Below are 23,312 nucleotides of genomic sequence, written 5' to 3' on the forward strand. Positions count from 1 at the left end.
GATGCCGCAAAGCCCTCCATATCTAAAATAATCAAACATCCACCTCGTTGTCAGCGAGGGCTTACCCGTGCGATCGCACTGAATATTGAACTCCTGTCGGACGGGTTCCGATTGCAGCGAGTATTGAACTCCCGTCGGAGGCCGCAAAGCCCTCCCAAATAAATCATCCACCTCATCGCCAACGGAGGGCTTACCCGTCCGATCGCAGCGAGTATTGAACTTGAATGCCGCAAAGCCTTTCCAATACAAATCGTCCACCTCATCGACAAACGGGTTCTCACCCGTCCGATCGCCGCGAGTATTGAACTCCCGTCGGACGGGTTCTGATCGCAGCGAGTATTGAACTCCCATCAGATACCGCAAAGCCCTCCTGATATAAATTGCCTACCTTATCATCAGTGAGGGCTTACTCGTCCGATCGCAGTTAGTATTGAACTTCCGTTGGACGGGTTCCAATCACAGTGAGTATTGAACTCCCGTCGGATGCTGCAAGACCCTCCCAATATAATTCATCCACCCCATCATCAGTGAGGGCTACTCGTTCCATCGCAGCGAGTATTGAACTCCCGTCAGATGGCTCCGATTTCAGCAAGTATTGAACTCCTGTCGGAGGTCGCAAAAAAGCCCTCCAAATATAAACCGTCCACATAATTTTCAACCGAGGCTTTCCTGTAAAATCACAGTGAGTATTGAACTTCCGTCAGACGGTTCCAATCGCAGCGACAACTGAACTCCCATCGGATGCATAGCAAACACAGCCAACATCAGCCTCATCATTTCTATTTTTGGGGGGGTACAGTTCCCGGCTGCTGTCCGAATAAGTTAATTTTGCTTTTTGGGGGGATACTCTGCGTTCTGAGCTCAGAGCCCTCTACCCGGACAGCACGCCAAATATGTTTACTAATTTAATCTAACCAACTTATTTGTAAGTGTGAACTCGTGAAATTATGTTTTATTAATGTAGTTCGGGAGGAGCCTGTCAAATAAACCACTTGAGTACTTCCAGCTGTCTATAAGCAGTAATCAACAAATACTCTAGTACCACCAGCTGTCCACAATCAGTAATCACCATATGTACCCAATCAGCACAAAGGCAAGCCATATATAAGTCACAGTTTAACACTCCAAAGATCCTCTGCAGTCTTCAGAATCCCTCCACCACCCCGTCTCCTCTCACTCACCAGGTTATTTCCTAAACCGGAAGGGGGGTACTCTGCGTTCAGGCCCATTTCCGAGCTCAGAGCCCTCTCCCCGGAAAGCACGCCAAATACGTTTACTAATTTAATCTAACCAACTTATTTGTAAGTGTGAACTCGTGAAAAGGTGCGCCCGTTAGCTCACCTGTATGCACGATATGTTTTTAATTATATGCGTCCACCGTGCGCTTAGAGAAGCTCACCTATGCACGCTATAAGATTTCGGTATACACTAAAGATGTGCTTGGAGAAGCTCACCTGTATACACGGTGTTATCCATTTGTAACGCATACACACTGTTGTTGTTCATCTCTGTACGTTCACGGTGCGTTGGGTACCCACCGTTACGTTCATCAATCATATCTGTTCACATTCACGACGCATTCTGTGCACTGATTTATCTACACACATTCACAGTGCACTGAAGGGTTCACCTGTGTGCGCACAATTTATTATCAGGACACATGACGGCGCGCTCTGGAATCTTGCCGGCCTGTGCACTATAACACTCTGATTCATCTATATGCATTCACAATGTACTCAAATGTTCACTTGTGCCTGTGCAATTTACTCTCAGTACACATTTACGGCACGCTTGGGAAGCTCACCGACTTGTGCACTGTAATATTACCTACTATATATGTATCCCCGATGCGCTCGAGGGCTCACCTGGGTTCACACTATTTTGGTATCTGTATAATCCCACGCTATGAACCGTTCTGTTGCATATTATAGTCAGATCGGCCGTTCGATATGTGCGTTAACATTTTATATGGTGCTTACACTTTTGCTTTAATGCTATGAATATGCTGGATATAGGGCCACATTCAGTGTCTCTCCGGTAGGGCACTTTAGTCCATTGTGTATGCACGGCGTGATGGGATTACGTTCCCCCATAGAGTCAGCAACTGAAGCCATGCGAAGTGAACCGTATTGAAAGGAAACGCTTAGGTTACTTACTTACCCTTTCGCGGGCTCAAACGCCATAGGTCTGTAATTTTTACAGACGTTAACCAATAGGCTTCAATCGCGGAGTAAACAGGAGTTTCCCCCCATAGCGTCAGCAACTGACGCAGTGCTTGTTCCCATTATTTCAGGGAACCGGGGTTATGTGAGTAACCTAAGCGTTTTCAACAGGTTGGGACCAACATGGTTGCATTCTTGGGAGGGGCTGAGGTGACAGAACCAATTTCTTTTGTCCTTGGCTTGAAAGATGGTGATCTGTGGCAAGAAGCCTTTATTGTTTTGACAGACAATCAAACCAGCAATACACACTCCTTGGTGTTGTTGACATGTTTTAACACTCTGGGGTCGATGGTGGCGCGGGCGCCGCAAACTCTTTATTTTTCAATCACTCCGCAAAGAGAGTTAGATAACTCTGCTGATTTTGGTCATACAGATATGATTTATACATCATTTAAAACGTTAAAGTGTCTAGTTTTTTTCTGTCCACTCCCAATAAAAACAGAATGTTGTGCTTTTCGCAAAATTAAGAAAATAAACATGATGCGTGTTATGTTCTCTCTCCCTCAGTGAAGTCCTTTCAGAAACACGTCAGAAAAATTAACTGTAACTTAAGGAATACTTCTCATATAAACAAAAGATACATATCTACATAATGCTTGGAATGTCTGCTTTTGGAAGATGTAAGTGAAATCGAAATCAAATATTGTAATTCGTTGTTAACTGTGTTCAGTCCCGGCGCCATGGGCTGGCTTTAGGGGGCCGGGCCCGCCCTGTGAGTCACTAGTGCCCGCCCTGGACGAACCAGCGGTCTCGCTTCACCTGTTCACCAGCTCCATGTTTTTATCAATAGGCCACTGTTATTAATTAAAAATTATTGTTTTGTACATATATAACTCATGAATAAAAATAAAAATGTGTTTGGTCTGATTTAAAAATATATATATTTTAAACGAATTTGATTGGTTTGTCAGTAGTGAGCGCGGAAATGTTTGGTTGTTTGCTAAGCGCGCCACCGCTTAATGTTAAGACACGATGGAGTGCTGCCTGCAGTGAGACTGACACATTATGGTTCTGCTGTTATCTTTCACTATTTTCGCTGCTGGAACAACAAAAACAGTCAACATTGCGTCTAAAATGTAAGTGGCTTAATATTAATTACTTGTTTAGTGAAATGTCATTAAATCTGTCACATTTTCAACCGTGATGTGATGCTGCTTAACTGTATCATGTTATTAAAAAATCCACATTTTTACCGCAGTACATTTAACCCACTTTGTTAACACACTTTGTGTTTGCTGTGCTTATTTGTTTAACTTTGCGTTTTTACATTATGCACTTTCGGTCGCCAGTGATTAAAGGATGCAGAATCATTATCGTGTTTTGGTGATTGTTATTGGCGTTTCTAATCAGACTAGGCTACTTGTTCGGTCGAGCAAGTAAAATTCTCTTTCACTTGGCCTTTTAAAAAATCCACTTGTCTCTGATATTAACCGGACAAGCGTTGATGTCGAGCCCTACGACGTGTTTTATTTGCGTTTAGATTGCTTCAGTAAGCTAGGTCCAATCTTTACGACTTCTCCGTTGTATTGCGTTAATGGAGAGGTATGTTAGTTCTTCCTCGCTTTTTTGTCCACTTAATTCATACTTAATGATATTATGCATTGCAGTGACGTTGCTCTCATTTGTGCCCCCCCTGAAAAATGAAATGCCCGTCCGTGAATTTGTGTCTGACGCCGGGTCTGACTGTGTTAGAAGAGGGAGATGTACCGTCTTTCTCGTGTTCCTGCATTATCTATAATGAGCCACGCCCCGCTCCATTGAAGAGAAGAGCAGAGATCATCTATATTCATTAGTCAACCCCAGTCAATGGAGACTCCGTCTCTGTATCCATTCAGTCAGTGGCAGTGCTGTGTTGAGTTTTAATCCAAGTGTTGGTGACATGACATCTACTTGTTTACTCAGACTGTAACTTAAGTTATCTCCAGACGCGAGTGTGTGTGCTTCATCAAACAGACGCGATCGACGTCCAAACGCACACACAAATACCTCATATTTGACGCGCTTTGTGGTATCATTATAAGATATGCGATTGTAAACATCACATCTACTTGTTTACTCACGCCTAAAGTTATATCCAAACATACGCGAGTGCGTGTGCTTCGTCAGTGACGCGATGTCCAAACGCACACACAAACACGATGCCTCATATTTGACGCGCTTTGTGGTATTCTTATAAAAGGTGCCATTGCAAACATCACATCTACTTGTTTACTCGCGCATAAAGTTATCTCCAAAAAGACGCGAGTGTGTGCTTCGTCAGTGGGACGGGATCGAGGTCCAAACGCACACAAAAACACAAGATGCCTCATATTTGACGCGCTTTGTGGTAAAATTATAAAGTATGCTCTCTCGCCTGTAAATACAAGTCATCTCCAGGCGCTTATGTTTTCTTTGTGCTTCCGTCAGACGCGGTCGACGGCCAAACGCACACACAAACACACATTTGACGCACTTTTGTATTAAGACGGATCTAAACACATCGAAAACCCTGTTTGTTCGCGTATATCTCTGCACGGTAAGTTTATTTAACGCAGGATCACGCATGGGAAGACATTTCTTTTGTGTTGCTTTCACAAACAAACACGTAACAAGGCGTCGTCTTACTGCCTAAAGGCTCATTAGCCTATGCAGCTCATTATGCAAGTGTTTTGTTCTTCAGCTGTCAATCACAGACTATTCAAGAGCTTCCAGCCTCCTTGCATATTGCCTTCCTAACCAAAAAGTGACTTTGAAATTGTAAATCAATATTATTGTCTTATGTAAATGAGTAAGCAGAATGATTTTCATATCATTTTAAAGAAAAAACTCTAGACTACTAGATCCTGTTTTGAAAAGTCTTGGGAAAACATGTTTAGTATGAGGTTTTTTACTTATATCAGTCACTTAAAAATTTAGCTTTTTCAAAAACCATGCATAAACATTTTTCTCTCAAAAATACAAACATGTACATACATGTTGATCATATAATATAGTAGCCCAGTTTGTGCTGAACACAGTGTTATAAGACTTTTGCCATTATTATGTTTTTAAGCAACTGAAAAAAGCACAAATGTCAGTGCATGCCAAAACTTCTCCAGGGCCCTAAAAACCCCTTAGACCCCAGAGGGTTAAACTTTTTTAATGATTTGGACATTAATTTTCTCATGCAAGTGAGTTATGTCGCTCTTTTTCTGACTATTATACGGCATGGTCCCGCCCCTTTCGCGGGCTCGAATGCCATAGGTCTGTAATTTTTACAGACGTCAACCAATAGGCTTCAATCGCGGAGTAAACAGGAGTTTTCCCCCATAGCGCCAGCAACTGACACAATGCTTGTTCCCGTTATTTCAGGGAACCGGGGTTACGTGAATAACCTAAGCGTTTTCAACAGGTTGGGACCAACATGGTTGCATTCTTGGGAAGGGCTGAGGTGACAGAACCAATCTCTTTTGTCCCTGGCTTGAAAGATTGTGAGCTGTGGTAACAAGCCTTTGTTTTGACAGACAATCAAACCAGCAATACACCCTCCTTGGTGCTGTTGACATGTTTTAAACTTTTTTAATGATTTGGACATTAATTTTCTCAAGCAGTGCGCACCACTGTGGGTTTTTTTTTTGCAGCCCGTTGTTTACAAACTCCTAAGAACTGAATCCCCTTCTGCGTAATTATTTGTCATGCTAAGGTGATAAATTCATGTTGACTGTTTACTTATTTGTTACATTAACCATTTCTTATTACACAGTTTTCTAAAATGCTAGATTCTGATTGGCCAGTCGTGACATTCTACTACTGCTCAAAACTAAAATCCCATGCGGCAAATCATTTTGACAGGTACAGTTTAATATTACACAAAAATTAAATATCAATGTCTATTAATAACATATCAGACATTAAATTTACAAATTATTAAACCAGTGCGTTATTGACATTTGTCCTGAAGACACTGTCTGGGCTTATTTCTGTGATACAACCTGCTGCCAATATATTATCCCTTGTAATGTTCTTATTTATATAACTGAATAAGACATCATGAATCCAACTTGTGCTAGTTTCATCTAGCTGTGTTTATTAGCAACGTCACATGAACTCTCTCTCTCATACAGTCACAGGGCTCCCCCTATTGGTATCTCCTTTGTTAACACTTATCATTACATCCCTTACTTGTAAAACTTGTTTTTACTTGATCTACTGGGCATCTGTCATATTAGATTATGAGATATAAAATATACTAATATATTTTTTATCAGAAATTTGATTATTTGTGTTGGGGTATTTACTCTTTTATTGTTCATAGGCAATAAATATGCTTTCTCAATTGAATCTATGCTTTGTTATAGACACCACAATGAAAGCTCCTCTCTAAGCCCACATGATGGTAAGCACACAGCTTATTGTAACCATTGAATTCCGTTGTATTTGTTTTTCCTACTATGGATGTCAGTGGTTACAATCAGCTGTGTGCTTACAATCATTTCTCAAAATATCTTCTTTTGTGTTCAAATAGTAAACGGAAATTCTGAATATGCAACTTCTGCAATGGTGATAAAATTGGCAAAATAATTAGGAAAATGAAAAAACATTTTTTCTTACACAACACAGGGCTCAACATAAAGGAATGCCCGATAGCCCGAGGTTAGGGTAAGAGACGCTCGGGCAGTAAACAGTATTTGCGCGCAGTCACAAAATTGTGCCCGGTTGTGTGTGTTGCGTGTTATGTCAGCTGGTAGAGCAAAGAGACGTTGAGACTGCAGTATCGTGCGCAATCTAATTATAAGGCCAAATCAAAACGTAATTATTAAACATAATTATGTTTTAATAACATTGGAAGCAGACATGTACTTGGGTAATCACGACGACAGAAATAATGCAATGTTTTCAGGTAAAGCAAACAATTCAAGAGCCTTTTTTATTGGAACAAGCAACTACCGTAAACAAAATCTTGAAGATCATGAGAAAAGCTGAGAAAATTATTTCAAATATGTGACACTGAAATCTTTTTTTTTTTTTACGTTTGTTTGTTACTGCCAGTGAAAATGTTGGCAGGGCAAATAAAAACCTGAACCACTTGTATAAAAAATACATTTGTGTTGAGCCCTGATACAGATCTAAAATAACAACAACAGGGTAGATTATGACAGAATTCCCGATTATAATGAAGCACAGAACAATATGTCAACAAATTTTTATGGTAAACGAAAAGTAATGGAGCTAAAAGTGAACATCATAAACATTTATATTTTATTTTCATTTTACTAAATATATTAGCAATGCTAAATAAAGTTAAACTGTGGGAAGTTCAGCGTTTATGATTGGTCTGGTATGGGCAGCTAAAATATTAATACAATTAAAATTATTCATTTTTTTAAATAAAATAAAATCCTATTCATTTTTTATACTTTTATATGAGAGTTAAACATTTGGGGTACATCAAGAGTTTAGTCCATTTAGCTAATATCATTAAATTTATTGGATTTCAATTAGCTCTCATGTATACAACGAACGGCAACACAAGAAATTAACTACTGTATCATCTGCGGGATATATTTACTTACTTCGGTTTGGGGTGACTTTGGGTCTCTTGTTCACTGTTGCAACTTGTGGCTTTGGAGAAGCTTTTGTAAGGGAGAAAATATGGAAAGTCCATAAAATTGGCGAGTTACAGTGCATTCTAGCAATACATTTTCAAACTCGAACCAACTGCGTTTTTAACACAATGCCAATTTAGCAGCATGAAGTTCTGTAAAATCAAGGAAATTGTAACAAAAACAGGGAAGAAGATAAATGTATGTCATAGCCTACCCGAGTATCTGACTAGATGTTTCACTCCAGAAATCGTTTTTTATGTAATAAACGGCAAACAGGAAGAATGCCATGAAGAGAACTGCGCTGAATAAACTCCGCTTGTTTCGACACATGATGAAGAAATGCATCTTCGTGAATACAAAAATCGACTTCGGTTTATACTACGTCGAAATTAAACCATCTTAACGTGTTGTTTACATTGCAATTAACTCTTAACCTCTTCTTAACATTTTATAATCGCCATTTCAGCATCGCAGTGAAACTTCAATGAAACCTGTGGCGGCTGTTACCTGAGGAAGAGATGCACGTGAACACGTAGGGAGTGGCAGCAACCCTCAATTACATGTATTGCGTTCTCGTGAGACTGGTTTTGCCAGGCAATCTTGATGATAATAATCTAAATCTTTTAGATTTGGAAAAAATGTATTCCCCTGTTGTGCTTTGTTCAACGAAAATACATTAAAGTAAGGGGGTAAAAAGAAATTCAATATAAAAAAAAAATGGGAGAACTAATGGGCAGATCACACAGAACGCGAGGCGGACCGCACTGCCTTTATTTGTTGATTAAATTCAGAAAAGAGCAGTGCGCTGCATTTTTTACATTGCAAGGCAATCGAGTCAGCTGTCCTGTCAGTACAGAGTCAGCTGTCCTGTTATTCCGGTATTATTCTGGAAACTTCTCTGGCGCTGCGGTGCACCCAACTCACGGGTAGAGTTATTTATAGTGGTTTACCCATTTCTGGCACATATCACCTTACACTGCAAAAAATGATTTTCAAGGGGAAAAAATTCTTAGTATTTTTGTCTTGATTTCAGTAAAAAAATCTAAAAATTCTTACATTAAGATGCTTTTCTTTATGAGCAAAACGACCCAAGAATATAAGTTTAGTTTTTAGACCAAAAATATCTAATTTAAGTGATTTTGTGCATAAAACAAGCAAAAACATCTTCCAATGACGTAAGCAAAAAACTTTTGAACATTTTTCTTAAACACCAAATTCAAGAAAAATTAATTGGCCGATTTTTGCTTTTTTGGAGTGTACATGGCATATTAATAATGCCCTATTCCCCTGAACATGATGTATGCTCATGAATAGGCCAACCAATGTTTATTTTTTTCTAAATAAAGATTGATAATATTTTTAAACATTCAATGAATTGACAGATGCACTTCCACTTACGATTTACTTTAGCTAGCCTATTTAATTTCATTTATTTTTCATTACAATTTATTCACTTTAAATAAATTATAATATAAAATTATATGATTAACACGAATTGTAGTTGGTCAGCAACACTGTAACAGTAAAAAAAGTTTTAACTCACAAATCCAGATGTTCACGGAACGAGAAGGGGGAGGAAGGATGGTGAACTTGCATAAAGGCAGGCGCAGGAAAAAAAAACTGTTCAGTGTTCTGGGGACATCTTATGGACTTTCAGCCACATATTTATTTTCCCAGTCTTTCTTTCTTGTACCCACAACTTCTCTTTTTAATTGATGATGGCGGTGCAGAGCAGGCCCGGATTGGCCATAGGGAGGACCGGGAGGATTCCTGGTGGCCGGTCTGTTTTTTTTGGCCACGAGGGCCAGTCGGTTGCTGCTGCCAGCACTTATTCAGCCCCACTCGCGTAATTTGCCGGCTTTAAAAATGTTAGCGCAAGACGGACGGGATTATTCTGCTTTTCAAAGAGTTTAGATTAAGATGCGTTTATATTTGAGTGCGCTTGGCGCGTGTAGATGCGCGACCTGATACGAACAGCCACTTAAAAGGAAAATGTGACAAATTTCGCTGAAGGTGACGTCACGTGCATACCCTCTATAGTCGTTATATTAAAGGAACAGTATGTATGATTGTGGCCAAAACTAGTACTGCAGTCACACAACTGATGGCCAATACACAACATGACAACATAAACATCAGTTGAGGGCTGCAACTCCACTTTTTAAATGACAATATTCTGGCCAGACTACTGCTGTGAGTGATTTAAGTATTTGAAATGAAAATGATTTCTTAATGTCTAGTGACATATCAGGGCCATTTTATGATTAATTGATATACATTTCTTACATACTGTTCCTTTAACATAATACGACACTGTGTGGAGAAAGATGGCACCAGTGTTTTTGTCGGCTTGCCGTCCCCTCCTACCTGTTCGCTCGTTGTGTTTGTGTTTCTCCTGTTGTCGCTCTTGCAGTATACCGATTCCTTAAGGACTTATGACCGCTCTATATTGCTACATATCCAAAACTCCTTAGAGACACAATCCGCTGGGAGTCTTGGCCCTCACTTCAGATGCCACGCGACGTTCATCAACCCTTCCTCGGACGGCGTTTGCCAGCTTTCCTGCTGCAACTCCCGCCGCAAGAAGTGGCAAGAAGCGGCGCAGGAAGTGAGGAAATTGCAGCAGTGTTCAAGTGTGGATCAGAAGATTTGTGACTGTCTATCTTGCGCAGTCATTGATTTACCAACCTTTAAGTAACTCTGCAAGAGGCAGAGGCCTCTACCTGACTCGTTGATCATGGGACCCGAGATATTCCTGTCATCTCTCCATTTTACTGGCTCGGTCGGCGATGCCCGACTGCCCTGCAGCTCCACGAGCCTTCGTTTCCGAAACGGTGGAGTGAATCCCCGGAGCATTCGTTCATTGCAACGCTCTCAACTTCCACGTCCTTTGGATTACCTCTCGGCTAAGGTAGCGTTACTGAACTGCAGGTCTGTGTCTAACAAAACCTTCATTTTAAATGACTTTTTTACACATCGAGATTTGGACATGTTGTTTTTAACAGAGACATGGATTGCCTCCGGTGGTGGCGAGTCATCTGTTTTTGGCGAACTTTGCCCGATGAACTCTTCATTCATAAGCACCCCGAGAAGATCGGGAGGAGGAGGCGGAGTGGCTTTGATTTTTAAAAATCAGCTTAAGGTACAAAAACCTTCTGCTGGGAGCTTTTCTTCCTTTGAAGTACAATGTGTGAAAGTTGAATCTACTATACCATTGATATGTGCAGTTGTTTACAGGCCTCCCAAATCAGATAAACATTTCATAAAATAATTTTCAGATTTTCTGTCTCATTATGTAACATCTTATGATCAATAGTTAATTTTGGGTGATTTGAATATTCATGTTTGTTGCCCAGATAAACCTCTGGTCAGTAAATTTTGCCATATAATGGAGTCATGGAGTTTATCTCATGGTTTCTCCATTGATAACATAAGCATTGAGGATGCATCTTTCTCTGATCATATGCCTATTGTTTTCAATGTTAAATTATTTAATACATTGTATACAGCTAGAACTGATGGTCATTACTCTCGTCATATTAACCCTTTTACTGCAAATAAGTTTTCTGAATGTTTTTTGGGGACTGATATCACTCCCTCTATAACTGCCTTTGACAACTTATGTCCTGATGAGCTTATATCCTCCCTTTAACACATCGTGCGTAGCTATTCTCGAATCTGTGGCTCCCCTTAAGCTCAGAGGCCCTAATTGTAAATCTCATTAGTGGCTTGACGATTCCACCCGCCATCTCAGGCAGTTATGTCGAAGAGCTGAGCGTAAGTGGAAAACTGACCACCTCTCAGTCTCATTAGAAATATACAGAACTTCCCTGGCAAATTTTCAAACTGCAGCTAAAAAAGCCAGGGCTAAGTATTTCTCTGACATTATTAGCAAACATTCCTAGTGCCCCAAAATTTTATTCAACACAATAAATGTAATTGTTAACCCACATGTCCCTTCTGAGGTCGAAGCATCTACAAATAGCTGTGAAGAGTTTTTGAAATTTTTCACTGAGAAAACTGAACACATTAGAACACAGTTCAGTCCTGTTATAGCTGACAAACCAATATATTCTAATGCTAGAGCAACTTTTGATCAATTTCAAGCAGTGTCTTACAATGAACTATGGGACATTGTAAAGCAAATGAAACCAGCAACAGCTCCACATGGTCCTATCCCTGCACAGATTATAAAGGATGCTTTTGACGCTATTGGTTCCTCTATTCAATTTATGTTTAACTCCTGCCTTACCACTGGCACAGTTCCCATATGTTTCAAGCATGCAGTTTTTCAGCCTATGCTAAAGAAATATAACCTGATGGATGTAACGTGGTGCTTTAAAGAAAGCGATGAAGAGGAGAATCCATGTGCAAAAGGTGTTGATTATGTAAAATCCCAATAAGGGCCAGCAAACAAATAATCCCCCCTCTAAAGGGCGACTCCCGGAGCCCAACATTCAAATAATTAAGTCCAAATAGAGGGTGGGCGGGCGGGCCTCTCCTGAACTGCCCTGCCTTGCCAAGAGGTCCTGGGTCATAAGGCCAGGATGGTCCAGGGTCGTGGGGCAGATGCGGGCCTGGGTCATGGGGCAGATGCGGGCCTGGGTCATGGGGCAGATGCGGGCCTGGGTCATGGGGCAGGCTTGGACCTGGGTCATGGGGCAGGCTTGGACCTGGGTCATGGGGCAGACTTGGACCTGGGTCATGGGGCAGACTTGGACCTGGGTCATGGGGCAGACTTGGACCTGGATCAAGGGGCAGACATGGAGCAGGATCAAGGGGCAGGCATGGAGCAGGATCAAGGAGTAAACATGAAGCTTGATCATTGGGTAGGAATAGCCCTGGAACACAAGGAGAGGAAGGATCAGAGTCCACTTCGGTCTCCGCCTCGGCGTCCTCTGCCTCCTTCCTGTGTCCGGGTACTACCCCCCCCCCCCAAAAAAAAACTTGGAAAAGCTTCCAAAGCCCAGGGTGGCGAAGTCCCAGGTGGTGGACCAGACAAATCAGATGAATCAGGTGAGCCAGGTGAATCAGATGAGCCAGGTGAGTCAGATAAGACAGGTGAGCCAGGTGAGCCAGACGAATCATGTGAATCAGGCGAGTCAGACGAATCAGGGGGATCAGACGAATCAGGCAGATCAGACGAATCAGATGAGTCGGGCAGATCAGATGAGTCGGGCAGATCAGATGAGTCGGGCAGATCAGATGAGTCGGGCAGATCAGATGAGTCGGGCAGATCAGATGAGTCGGGCAGATCAGATGAGTCGGGCAGATCAGATGAGTCGGGCAGATCAGATGAGTCGGGTGGTTCAGGTTCAGGGTCTTGAGGAACCTCGGGAGCAACAGAGCAGAAGGCAGACCAAACGAACCACAGGGCTATGGCAAATTCAGGTAATATACTGTCCAGGAGACATACCTCAGCAGTAGTCGATTCAGGCAGGGCGGCCATCTTGATGTCAGGGGCTGGGTGAATAATAGCCCTCATGAGTGCAGGTGTGGTGGTGATGATAGCTCTCTGAAGCTCAGGTGCTGGAATGATGGTAGCTTTCTCATAGACAGGTGCAGGTGCAGGGACAGGCAGGATGGCAGCCATTTTAGGGACAGGCAGGATGGCAGCCATTTTAGGGACAGGCAGGATGGCGGCTATTTTGGGAGCAAGCATGGTGACGGCCATTTTGTGAACAGGCATGGTTTGTACAGGTGTGGGTAGAACAGGCATGACATGGCTTGGTGGCTTGTGTACATACTCCGGAGGTGTATCCGCAACACCCACAGTGAATGGTGAGCCACACAGCAACAAAGCAAAGTCAATATAACTTTCCAGAGACCAAATATCCATATCACGTGGCATACACAAACGCAACCATTCATCCAAAGCATTGTAGAACAAGTTCTTAAAAGTAACATCATCAAAATGTACCTGGTAACTCAAGTCCAAAAAATCATTAACATACTCCTCAATGGGGCGGTGGTTCTGGCGTAGTGCAAGCAGGGCAAAAACAGGTTTCATGGTGCTGGTGGGAGATTAAAATACTTTGCTGCATTCCGGTATATGGCTGATTATTCTGTAACGTGGTGCTTTAAAGAAAGCGATGAAGAGGAGAATCCATGTTCAAAAGGTGTTTATTATGTAAAATCCCAATAAGGGCCAGCAAACAAATCCAAAGGGTAATCCACAAATCGTAATCCAGAATCAGGCAAATGTTCAGGGGCAGGCAGAGTAACAATCAAAATCCAGAAACAGGCACAGGTCAAAACAGGAACAGATACAGATAACAGATCAAATAGGATAAACAGAATACAGGCAGATAAACAGAATGTGGCGATGTAATAATCAGCCCTGAACTGAATTACAGGAAGTGGCTTTATACAAACAGACAGGGATGGGCAGTATTTCAAATACATGTATTTAAAATACGTATTTGAAATACAAAATAGTATTTTGTATTTTAAAGCCTTTGAAAAAATAAAATGTAATTTGTATTTAAATACATTTAAGATGAGTATTTTTGTATTTTTAAAATACTCAAAATACTTTGAGCCAGTCAACCAGTCAGAGTGCTGTTTTCATGCATCAACTAGTTCAGACCAGACAACAGAGTTCAGGTAAGCAAATATATCTGTGCAGCTTTTAGTGGGCAATAATTGAAATGTTGGAGTGGGGAAAAAAGTAACGGCGATTGAATTATTGGGTGTGATGTGATTTGTGTTATTATAACTGTCGCGAAAGGAAATTCTAATTCACACTTGCACGTTGGCAGGCAGTTTAATGCACGACTGAGAGAGTGTGAAACGCTGACAAATAGGCCTACACTTTTGACTTAAAGGGAAACCACAATTTTTTAATATTTTACTATGGTCTTACCTCAACTTAGACAAATTAATACATAACTATCTATTTTCAATGCATGGAGGAAGAGCACTTAGTTTGCCACATTTCGACCTCAACACGCAGTAACATCTTCACAGGAGTGATGATGTTATTGCGCCAGAGGTCGAAGTGCTGCAAACTAAGTGCTCTTCCGCCATACAATATAGTTCTCATTTTTTATCCACTTAAAAATCACCACGTTTTATTTTGTGCCACCATACTTACTCGTGTTACTACTCATGTAACAGTCTTTAAATAGGGAAAACATGGAAGTGTTTGGTGGCTTCTAAATTCTTCCCTGTTTGGATCCTAAGGAATAAATGGGACTAGGCTAAATGCTAACACATTCATGACACGCTGTGCAAAGATAAAGTGCACATATCGAAAAAAGATGGGTATGTATACATTCATCTAAGTTTAGGTAAGAACATAGTAAAATCGTCCCGTTGGAATTATAAGGTTCTATCTGCGTTCTGGGCAGTTTTGAGATATTGAGCTTCAAAGTTTTTGCATTACATATAGGAAAACTTACATGGGGAAGAAGTTTCTTTCAAACATGAAAATAACAGGGACCCTAAATGCATTCTAAATATACAATATCAAAATCCTATCAAATTTCTAAATGTGGATTTTTGGAAGGGGTCAAATGCAGATAGAACCTTCTAATTCTAAAACAACACTTTTCGCTTAGAATTATAAGGTTCTATCTGCCAAAACATTATTTAAACATTAAATATAAAATTAATGTTGTAACAATTTTTAAACATGTGTTAGAAAGTAACATTTTAATTCTTTCTATGACATTTAATATTTTTATTTTTAGCACTTCTATCTCTAAGAGTCTGATTTTACATTGCTCTTTTACAACATTGCTTCTTCCCTCTTCTGCCTCAGTTTCTCTACCATCCTCCTGTATATGTCGGGTTCATTACAAAATAGACCATTTTGTTTTAGCATGTTATACCATTCCCTACTGAAAAATCCACCTAAGACCAGCATAAGCTGGTGAGCTGGTTTGAGCTGGTCTCAAAACTTGGTTTTAGCAGGTATTGCTGGTGTAGTAAGCTGGTCTAGCTGTGTTTTGGTTACTTTTTAAGCTGGTCTAGCTGGACTTAGCTACTGCCACCTTAAACCAGCTAAAACCAGCTACCAGCTTATGCTGGTCTTTGCTGGATTTTTCAGTAGTATTGAGCAGCTACAGGCTACAATCATTCTGAAATCATTTTAATACTGAGGTAACTGCTTTAAAAAATTTTCACATGTTTACATTTTGACATAACAATCATAACTTACTGTAAACACACTTTTTTGGCTAGGATAGGTTAGTTCGTTTTTTCTGTATTTTTTATCTTAGTGCTTGCCTCTTAATATCAGGAACTAAGAAGCTAGCACTGCTGGCTAGTGTGGTGTCTAACTATGAAAACAATCTCCTCAGCAAGACCTAAAAAAAGACTGCCCCTACTGAAAAATCCAGCAAAGACCAGCATAAGCTGGTAGCTGGTTTTAGCTGGTTTAAGGTGGCAGTAGCTGGTGTAAGCTGGTCCAACCAGCCTGGCAAAGCTGGTCAAGCTGGTGGGTCAGCTGGTCTTCCAGCATGACCAGATAAGTCCAGCTAGACCAACTTAAAACGTGACCAAAACACAGGTAGACCAGCTTAAAAATTGACCAAAACACAGCTAGACCAGCTTAAAAAGTGACCAAAACACAGCTAGACCAGCTTAAAAATGACCAAAACACAGCTAGACCAGCTTAAAAAGTGACCAAAACACGGCTAGACCAGCTTTAAAAGTGACCAAAACACAGCTAGACCAGCTTTAAAAGTGATCAAAACACAGCTAGACCAGCTTTAAAAGTGACCAAAACACAGCTAGACCAGCTTTAAAAGTGACCAAAACACAGCTAGACCAGCTTAAAAAGTGACCAAAACACAGCTAGACCAGCTTTAAAAGTGACCAAAACACAGCTAGACCAGCTTAAAAAGTAACCAAAACACAGCTAGACCAGCTTAAAAAATGACCAAAACACAGCTAGACCAGCTTAAAAAGTAACCAAAACACAGCTAGACCAGCTTAAAAAATGACCAAAACACAGCTAGACCCGCTTAAAAAATGACCAAAACACAGCTAGACCAGCTTAAAAAGTGACCAAAACACAGCTAGACCAGCTTGCTATACCAGCAAAAACCAAGCTGGGAGACCAGCTAAAACCATCTCACCAGCTTAAGCTGGATTTTACAGTAGGGTGAACTTGCCTAAAATTTGGCCTGTCGATCTTAAGGTTTCTTAAAAACGTTGCGTTGCGTGCCATAATCCTCACAGATATTGTGTGTCTGTGATTTTTCCTGTCGTCAAGGACAAAGCCGGCAACACGACATATAGGGACAGTTTCACGGACAGGGATTAGACTAGTCCTAGAATAAAATAAATGTAAGAGCTGTCTAAAACTGAAAACAACTTGCACTGACATATCTTTAAATACATCAGTGCCCTTTAGCCTCAAAATGCACACAAGTAATACTTTTAGTAAGGCATGTTTGTTAAATATTTTCTAATGAAACTAAGTTCTAGTTCTGGCTTAAGCTAATCCGTGTCTGAGAAACCATCCCATAAAGTTGATCCTGATTGGTCCCCTTCTGTGCATTCGAAGTGCTGATTAGCTCACGCAGATAGAACCTTATAAAGCCAACTTAGAGTTCGATTTTGTAGATAGAACCTTTTTGTTTTTTTAATAAAACGTCCCAAAATGTACAAAACTTAAAATAAAACATCACATAATGTAAATAAGTTGTCACAGAGTAAGAATATGTGAATAACTCAATTTTGACAAAAATGTTAGATAGAACCTTATAATTCTAAGGGGACGAAATATTGAAAAACGGTGGTGTTTTCCTTTAAAGGCCCTTTCACACGTGACGCGGCAGTGGTGGAATCAGCACACAGTTGTTGATTTCTTTTTAGCTTTGTGCAGTCGAAGCCTTGTTTACACTTTTGCAATTCGCATGGCTCTACTATACGGCGTGAACCTGCATGCTCCTCAGTAAACCTATAAGACTTTTATGCTTGTATAATTCTGTAAATGACAGAGGGCGACTCGTGAGTACTTGTTCTCAATACCATCAAAAAGCAGCGATGAGAGGAAGTAGTTTGCCGAAATAATTTGTCAAACACTCGTCTCGTGAGAAGTTTGTAAATACGTGGATTTCTTCACATATAAACTGATTAGGTTGTGGGTCATTTTGACGACACATGAAAAAGTTATGATGTTTTTATAAAACATCACTTTACTTGAATGGGTGTTCATATACATGACACCTTCATAACCATGACATGACACGTTTCATAAATATGAAGGAGATTTTATGGACGTTTATGACTACTGTCATTAAGTGTCATTTGTTCAATTATGTCATTTTTATTGCAAAGATGACATTGTTTGAGATGTCTTTGTTATGACAACTTGACATTAACCAAGACAACATAACTGACCACTTTTTACCAGTGATACAAATTTAATTTGTCATTAAAATGTCATTAATGTCAGGAACAGGAGACGAACCCAAGTGCAGACAATATAACAGATACTTTTATTTAAACAGAAACAAGAAAACAAAACCCACGAGGGGGCAAAAAAACAATATGCAAACAAAACACTAAACAGACTTGACACTAAACACACTAGATCTAGACTAGACTGTGACTTGGCAAAAGCATGAGCCACATAACAGAACTGGTACAAAACGAACGAGCACAGGACAACAAACACAAGGGCTTTAAATAAGAGAACAAATCAAGAGGGGAACAGGTGACATGAATCAAACAATGATGGGATAATTAACGAGGAAACAAGGGGGCGGGGTTAGAAGACGAGACACAAAGCACATGGCTATGAAAAACAAAGCCAGTGCTCTCACACAAAACATTGGGCTGCCATGATCCTGTCACTATGACTAGAAAACTGTGACCTGAAGACAGGATCATGACAATTAAGTGTTAATACTCTGTAAAATAGCTTTATAGCAGCATCATGAATATTCTTCAGTTTATAATGTTTATTTGACCGAGTATTAATAATATTTGACATAGTATTAACACTTAAAGACATTTAAATCACAGTTTAATGTAATGTTAACCCACAAAGTTGGTAGTTTCTTAAGTTTGATAATTATTGTTTATGATTTATAACAAGTTGTGTTGTATTGGTTTCTGTCAAGTTGTCATAACAAAGATATCTCAAACAATGAGGTATGTAAAATAAAATGAAAGTTTCTAAGCAGTTGCACACATCTAAAATGCTTTTTGGCATTAATAAATAGACCCAGATAGATTTCAGCATAATAGGGATACTTGCACTGAATCACCAATTTCACATGTTTTTTGTGTATTTTCAAAATACAAAATACTGTATTTGTATTTAAAGAGTAACTAAACCCTAAACCAACTTTTTTAAGTTAATGATCTGTAAGAATGATCCTTTATCAGTGCTGTTCATTGATTTTAGTAAGTTTTTTGACATTAAGATATAAAGTGTTTCAATACTGCAATATATGGTGTAAAAACGTCTTAGTGCTGCCCTCTTCAGGTTGAACGGTGGCTACTGCAGTTGAATTTTCCTATTGGATGTTGGGTTCAAAAAATGACTCGTGACGTAAGCAGGTTCAAGCTCACCACGCCCTTGTTACGATCTCACCACACACTTGTTACAAGCTTAGTTCGTCCCCTCTATCTCCGTTGGGATCTGCCCACTTTTCTTGCATTTTTCAAATATTGCCAGTGGGTGGAGTCAGGCTTTGACCAGGGGTTTAGTTACGCTTTAAATACATTTTTTGACACAGTATTTTGTATTTGTATTTGAAATACATTTCCATGTATTTATGCCCATCTCTGCAAACAGACAGGAAGTGTGAAGTGAAACATGGCAGGATGTAATTCAAAATAAAAGCCAGAACAGAACAGGATGTCAAAATAAAAGTCCAAAATACAAAAATACACAGAATACAAGAAAACACAAAACAAAACCATTACAATGGAAAATGTCTTAATAATTATCGGTCGATTTCAAAATTGCCATTTATATCAAAAATTTTAGAAAAGGTGGTTTTAACACAGTTGCTTCCCTATCTCAATTCAATAGAGATTCTAGAGCCATTTCAATCTGGATTCAAAGCACGTCACAGCACTGAGACAGCCCTGTTAAAGGTGAAAACGACCTGTTGCTCACTCTTGACTCAGGTGACTACGCCATTCTGGTCCTGTTGGATCTTAGCGCTGCATTTGACACCGTAGATCATGGTATATTATTAGAGCGTCTCGAACAATGGGCTGACATAAAGGGTATTGCACTTAACCTTTTCCGTTCCTACCTCCAACAAAGGTCTTGTTCAATATCCATAGGCCAATATTCCTCATCCTCTGCTCCTGTGTCTTATGGTGTCCCCCAGGGATCTATTTTGGGTCCAATACTTTTTTGCCTTAAGATGCTTCCCCTGGGTAACATTAACAGAAAATTTAATATCTCATTCCATCTTTATGCAGATGACACTCAACTGTACATCCCACCTAAAACAAGCAGCTCCTTGCAGCCTCTTTTGGACTTCCTGAAAGAAATAAAAAAATTGGATGACTAATAATTTTCTACAGTTAAAGGACAACAAAACTGAAGTAATTGTTTTTGGCCTCTCAAAATCAAAAAATTATTTCACTGGCAACCTTGGTCCTCTTGCTCCTTATGTTAAATCCCATGCACGTAGCTTGGGTGTCATTTTAGATTCCAATCTGAACATGCACAAACAAATTTCATCTATTGTTAAGAATAGTTTTATCAATTGAAAATCATTTCCAAACTCAAGCCTGTTTTGTCGTACAGTTGATCTGGAAAAAGTCATCCATGCTTTTATAACATCCTGCCTTGACTATTGCAACTCTCTTGACTTTGGTCTCCCCTCGACACTAGTAGCACGGCTTCATGTCACGGAGTGACTTTTAGGGTGGAACCAAAGTTGTGAGCAAAGGTTCCGCCCGGACCGAATACCGGAAACACCGGCACTCCCGGGTAACCCGGGACAACTGAAATCAGGCCAAATGCACAGCAAGTGAGAGTAGTGACGTGGCGATTGCTGACTGGGTATTCTTATGGATCTATAGAGTACATAAGGAGTAACGGAGATGTAGGAAGGAGGAACATTGTTGGAAAAGAAGCGCCATGGGCATAGTGTGAGTGAGTATCTGGGAACTACAGGACAAGTGCGGCTCTGGAGGATTTGTGATTGAGGGTTGCAAAGGAAAGGAAGTCGACGAGTAAACTGGGTGAGCAACGTAAATACAGACAAGGAGATTTACTTACCTGTGTATGTGTGTTGTGTTAAAGACACAGAGAGGGAGACAACTTGGAGGAAGCTGCGGCGAATTTGTGGGACATCCGGGAAGCGGATGGTGGAGAGAGTAAGACATATATCCACACAGACTGTGAGTAAAGCGGACAATGATGTTATTTACCTTCTCTTAATAGAGCCACATTCATGCAAAGCACAGCTATTGTTTAGACCTGATCACTGTGTATGAGGATATCAGCGAAGGAGTTAAAGCAGCAGATTTGGGCCTGGTGGTCTTGCGGGCCTGACCGTCTGGTCGAAGATTGTGTGAGTACGGGAAACCCAAGTTTCTCCCAGGACGGGCCTCAACCCGGTGGAGGGTGCAGACCTTATCAAATCACTGGAGTGTGTCTGGAGTGCTGTGGGTGAGCTTTTTACCTTGATGTGTGTGCACTGAAATTTTGCTGTGCTGTGCCATCTCTTTTGCTGTCTGTACCCACTCACAGGTCTGGGGAGCCCTAGAGGAATGAGTGAGAACTGTGGTCACCAGCCTTTCGTCCAACATCTTCTGATCGCCCGCTGCCAGCTCTGGCCCCGAAGACACAGAGGTGAATTTCGTCCCTCGAGGAGGTATTGTGCAGTGCTATACTAATTCTTCTTGTGTGGCAAGCCTAAAAGTAACGAAGATTATAACAACGGAAGACACCCATTTGCACGCCAAGCTAAAGCTAATTCGCCTTGTGTGGCAAGCCTAAAAGTAAGGAGATTAATACGTCGAACGACACTTACTTGTATTCAGAGCTAAAGTCAGTTCACCTTGTGTGGCAAGCCTAAACGTGAGAAGGACTGGACCGCGAACGATAATCTTTGGCATTCAGAGTTAAAAGCTAATTCCCCTCGTATGGCAAGCCTAATAGTAAGAAGGTCATAACGATGAACAACATTGATTTGTATCCAGAGCTAAAGCTAACTCACCTTACACGTCCCGAGAGCCTAGATGAAAGAATACGGCCACGAACGATACTTACCCAGAGCTAAAGCTAACTCACTTTACACGTCCCGAGAGCATAGAGGAAAGAATACGGCAACGAACGATACTTACCCAGAGCTAAAGCTAACTCACCTTACACGTCCCGAGAGCCTAGAGGAAAGAATACGGCCACAAACGATACTTACCCAGAGCTAAAGCTAACTCACCTTACACGTCTCGAGAGCCTAGAGGAAAGAATACGGCCACGAACGATACTTACCCAGAGCTAAAGCTAACTCACTTACACATCCCGAGAGCCTAGAGAAAAGAATACGGCAACGAACGATACTTACCCAGGGCAAAAGCTAACTCGCCTTGCTACTCACCTGTTTAGGCCTACGCACCCAGGAAGTTCTGTGTAAAAGGGGGAAGTACGGGGACCAACATTTATTCCAACTTGAGTAGGAGGAGAGGCCGCTGGAGACGGGCCTGCGGACATTGGGTACAGTGGACCAAGGTAGTGTCGTTTATATATTTCCCAGTATTCATCATCAATGTTCCCTCTAAGCTGCGCGCGCGCGCAATCGCGCAGGCCAGTCAAAGCGGTCGCGCAATAGATTTGTCAGACCGCGCACATTTTTCAGACCGCACATAAACATTGATGCATTTGCTGTTGTAAAAGAATTAAGAGAGAGAGAAAGCGTGTGTTCTAGAAGGAGAAGAAACTTTCAACCAATCGCTGATCTTGCTACGGTGACAGACACTTTTATGAGCCAATGGTAGCAGCGCATTTAGTTCACACAGGTGCCAGCACGAGCACAGACAGAGTGAGAGCGAGTCAGATGAGCAGCTGCACGGGGCGATCTCAAGAAACTAAAATATTTATTAAGAGGAAAAAGTGATTCAAAACAGTGATTTAAAACAAATTATTGGATTCCTTAAGTGATGCGATAACTTGGAAAAGATGTCGCTAGAGTGAGAAGAGAGCAAAATAGAGAATTACAACGGAGGCAGAATCACAGAGCATCAAAACACTGCGAATGAACTTCTTCTTTTAAATAAGAAGTTAAAATTTATGCTTTGGTGAGTTATATTCTAAATATTAACTTGACATTATGGCATAAGTGTTGCAAATTTGGCAGCAAACAATGAGTTTTATTAGTTTGTTTACATTGGCCGTTGGTATATAACGAACGAGCCGAAGCTAACTTATTTACATTTGAAAGTTAACAGTCAAGTAAAGTAAATGTGATTAAAAAATAACATTTTAAGTGTCAATGGGGCGGTTTCCCGGACCAGGATTAGCTTAATCCAGGACTAGGCCTTAGTTTAATTAGGAAATATAACTAGTTTTAACAAACATGCCTTTCTAAAAACA

The 23,312-nt window shown here is 40.7% G+C and overlaps 1 protein-coding gene across 2 annotated transcripts in view; it reads right to left on the minus strand.

Moving 5' to 3' along the window:
- The window catches only part of LOC129434122 (beta-1,4 N-acetylgalactosaminyltransferase 2), an 81,523-nt gene that overhangs the window by 29,342 nt on the left and 28,869 nt on the right, over positions 1-23,312 (minus strand). Inside the window, exons 1-2 of one of the 2 annotated variants that reach the window (XM_073868470.1) lie at positions 8,001-8,313; positions 7,754-7,813 (exon numbers count right to left, since the gene is read on the minus strand). The exons of the other annotated variant lie outside the window; for it this stretch is intronic. Coding sequence (XP_073724571.1) covers positions 7,754-7,813; positions 8,001-8,131 — 191 coding nt within the window. The 5' untranslated portion in view covers positions 8,132-8,313. Of the gene's footprint in view, positions 1-7,753; positions 7,814-8,000; positions 8,314-23,312 lie in introns of those variants that run through there. 2 annotated transcript variants of the gene reach the window in all.

This window comes from Misgurnus anguillicaudatus, chromosome 6 (genome assembly GCF_027580225.2).
Source record: "Misgurnus anguillicaudatus chromosome 6, ASM2758022v2, whole genome shotgun sequence".
NCBI lineage: Eukaryota > Metazoa > Chordata > Actinopteri > Cypriniformes > Cobitidae > Misgurnus > Misgurnus anguillicaudatus.